Source organism: Pteropus vampyrus, unplaced genomic scaffold (assembly GCF_000151845.1).
Source record: "Pteropus vampyrus isolate Shadow unplaced genomic scaffold, Pvam_2.0 Scaffold87, whole genome shotgun sequence".
Classification (NCBI taxonomy): Eukaryota; Metazoa; Chordata; class Mammalia; order Chiroptera; family Pteropodidae; genus Pteropus; species Pteropus vampyrus.
In genome coordinates this window covers 3,359,307-3,361,499 of record NW_011888868.1, presented here as the reverse complement: position 1 = coordinate 3,361,499, position 2,193 = coordinate 3,359,307, and the positions used below count along the sequence as shown (strand labels likewise).

Genomic DNA, 2,193 nt, shown 5'->3' with positions numbered 1-2,193 from the left:
TAATTTAAAAAGTACCTCTCTGCCTAAATATGTCACATCCTCCCAAGGGTTGCCTTCCAAGTTCAACTTAGGTAGAATCAAAACATGTGACCCACGGATGGTCAGAGTGCAAGGGGTCATGTAGGCCTGGATTGGAAGCCTGGCTTCACCTCTGGGACATGCATGCTTAACCTCACTGAGCCTCAGATTCCTTATTTGTGAAGTGTAGATAATAATTTTACCTTAGAGGATTAAAAATAGAGGTTATAAAATTCCTACTTAAGTGCTTTTAATAGAGTAGGTATTTAAAAATGACAGCTAAATGATTTTTTCCTCCCCTTTGGCTTTGCCCACAGATTTACCTAACTCACTGTGCCTACTGCCTTCCCCTTACTTATCCAGTTCATTTTCTTCATTCAAGAGACATTCAAATACAGAGAATGTATATTATTTTTAAATGTCATAACTTCTCTTTTCAATATTATTCATGTGGACGTCAGGATAGAATTCTTTTATTATTTAATTGCTCAAGTCCTGAAAACATGTCATTTTATGTCTAGAAATGGGTGTGCACATCAATTGACTTATAATTTGATCCTGGAATTTCTGAGCAAAGATTGTAATTTCTTCACAAGCCCAGTATAGTTATGGGCCTGTAGAGATAGAATCATCTTTACCTTTAGGGTAGAGAGAGCTGACCTTGCTTGCAGAATATTCTAGTGTTCAAGACTGCCCTCAGGCACAGATGCCATCCTTCTTCCTTTCTCCTTCACAGTTGATAGCAAACCTCGGTTCAGCAACAGCCCACCCTTGGCCACCCTGGGCAGCCTCCTGGATGACCAGCACTGGCACTCTGTCCTCATCGAGCGGGTTGGCAAGCAGGTGAACTTCACCGTGGACAAGTACACGCAGCACTTCCGGACCAAGGGAGAGGCGGATGCCTTAGACATAGACTACGAGGTGAGTTGACACTCCCTGCAGATCACAAGCACCTTGCTCAGGATCAGTACAAAAATCAGCAAAAAGAAGAGCAGTAGAGAAAAGATTTGGAGCTCTGACAAATCTCACCCTGGGGCTTATCTTCTCTGTCAAAGCCCAGGAAGCCCAGGAGGAGTTCTTGGAGAGAATCTGAGCAGTGAGCATGGGGAAAATATGTGGACAATAATGGTAATCCACAGGCATCAGCTAATCATGCGCATTTTTAATTCAGCAAGTTTCCTTTATATATTTATTTCTGCTTATACCACCCTGTATTACTGTTTAGTCTCTTGGTTAATTCAATTTTTCTTTTTTCAAAAATCAAGTCAAATTAGCCAAGATAATGGAAGATATAGAAATTATACTAATATAGTTTTCCATGTCAAGTGTACCTCAATAAAAAGGGGATTATTAATTAATAAAATCCAAAGGAATCTAAAATCTGCACTGTAGGCATTCATTTTTACCTTCAGTTCTAAGCAAACTTTTGACTCTAAATGGACAGTTGTTTCTTTCTTACTTTCTTATAGAAGAGACACAGTGACATGCTCCACTGGAACAACAACAAAAAAAAAGTTGTTCAAAGTTCTACAAACTGGAAGTCAAGAGTTATCCATCTTTGCTAATAGTTCAGTTTAAAAAGTATACATTGTGCCCTATTGTATGCTAGGCTCTGCTCTGGATAATGAAGGTACAGAAATTACGGAGGCAGAGTCCTTGAGCTGGAGAAGCTTACAGTCTAGTAAGCAGAGTCAGACCAAGAATAAGTGGTGCAGAAAAAGGAGGTGGAGCTACAGTTGAGAGTAGCCCTGGACTCTGTGGGAATACTGGAGAGATGCCACTTGGCTCAACCTAGAAATATGGTAGAGTCTTCTAGCAGAAGAGGTTATCAAGTATCAAAAGAAGAGATGAAGTAGGTCAAAATTGTAGTCCAGGCCAGAGAGCACACTGTGCAAGGCACAGGTCATGAATGTCACAGTCCAGTGTTCATGCGATTTGAAACAACAGGCAGACAGTGGTGTGCTGGAGCCAGCTGTTACTGACTAGTGAGGGCCAACTGGTAGACTTTCAGGAATTTTATGTTTCTGGTAAATACAGCCATTATTTTAAAAATAAGTTATATAAACTTAGAATTCAATAAAGTAATTTTTTTTTAATTTTTTTTTTTTTTTTAGTGAAGCAACCCTTGGTTGACCTCACAAACAGCACCTGGTCTTCCTAGGTGGTCTCGCATCC

At 40.0% G+C, this 2,193-nt stretch overlaps 1 protein-coding gene across 1 annotated transcript in view; it reads left to right on the top strand.

Annotated features, from left to right (window-relative positions):
• CNTNAP5 (contactin associated protein like 5) overlaps window positions 1–2,193 on the top strand; it is a 587,467-nt gene that overhangs the window by 212,638 nt on the left and 372,636 nt on the right. Inside the window, exon 6 of the mRNA XM_023532684.1 lies at window positions 755–939. Within this exon, the coding sequence (XP_023388452.1) occupies window positions 755–939 (185 nt within the window). The remainder of the gene's footprint in view (window positions 1–754; window positions 940–2,193) is intronic.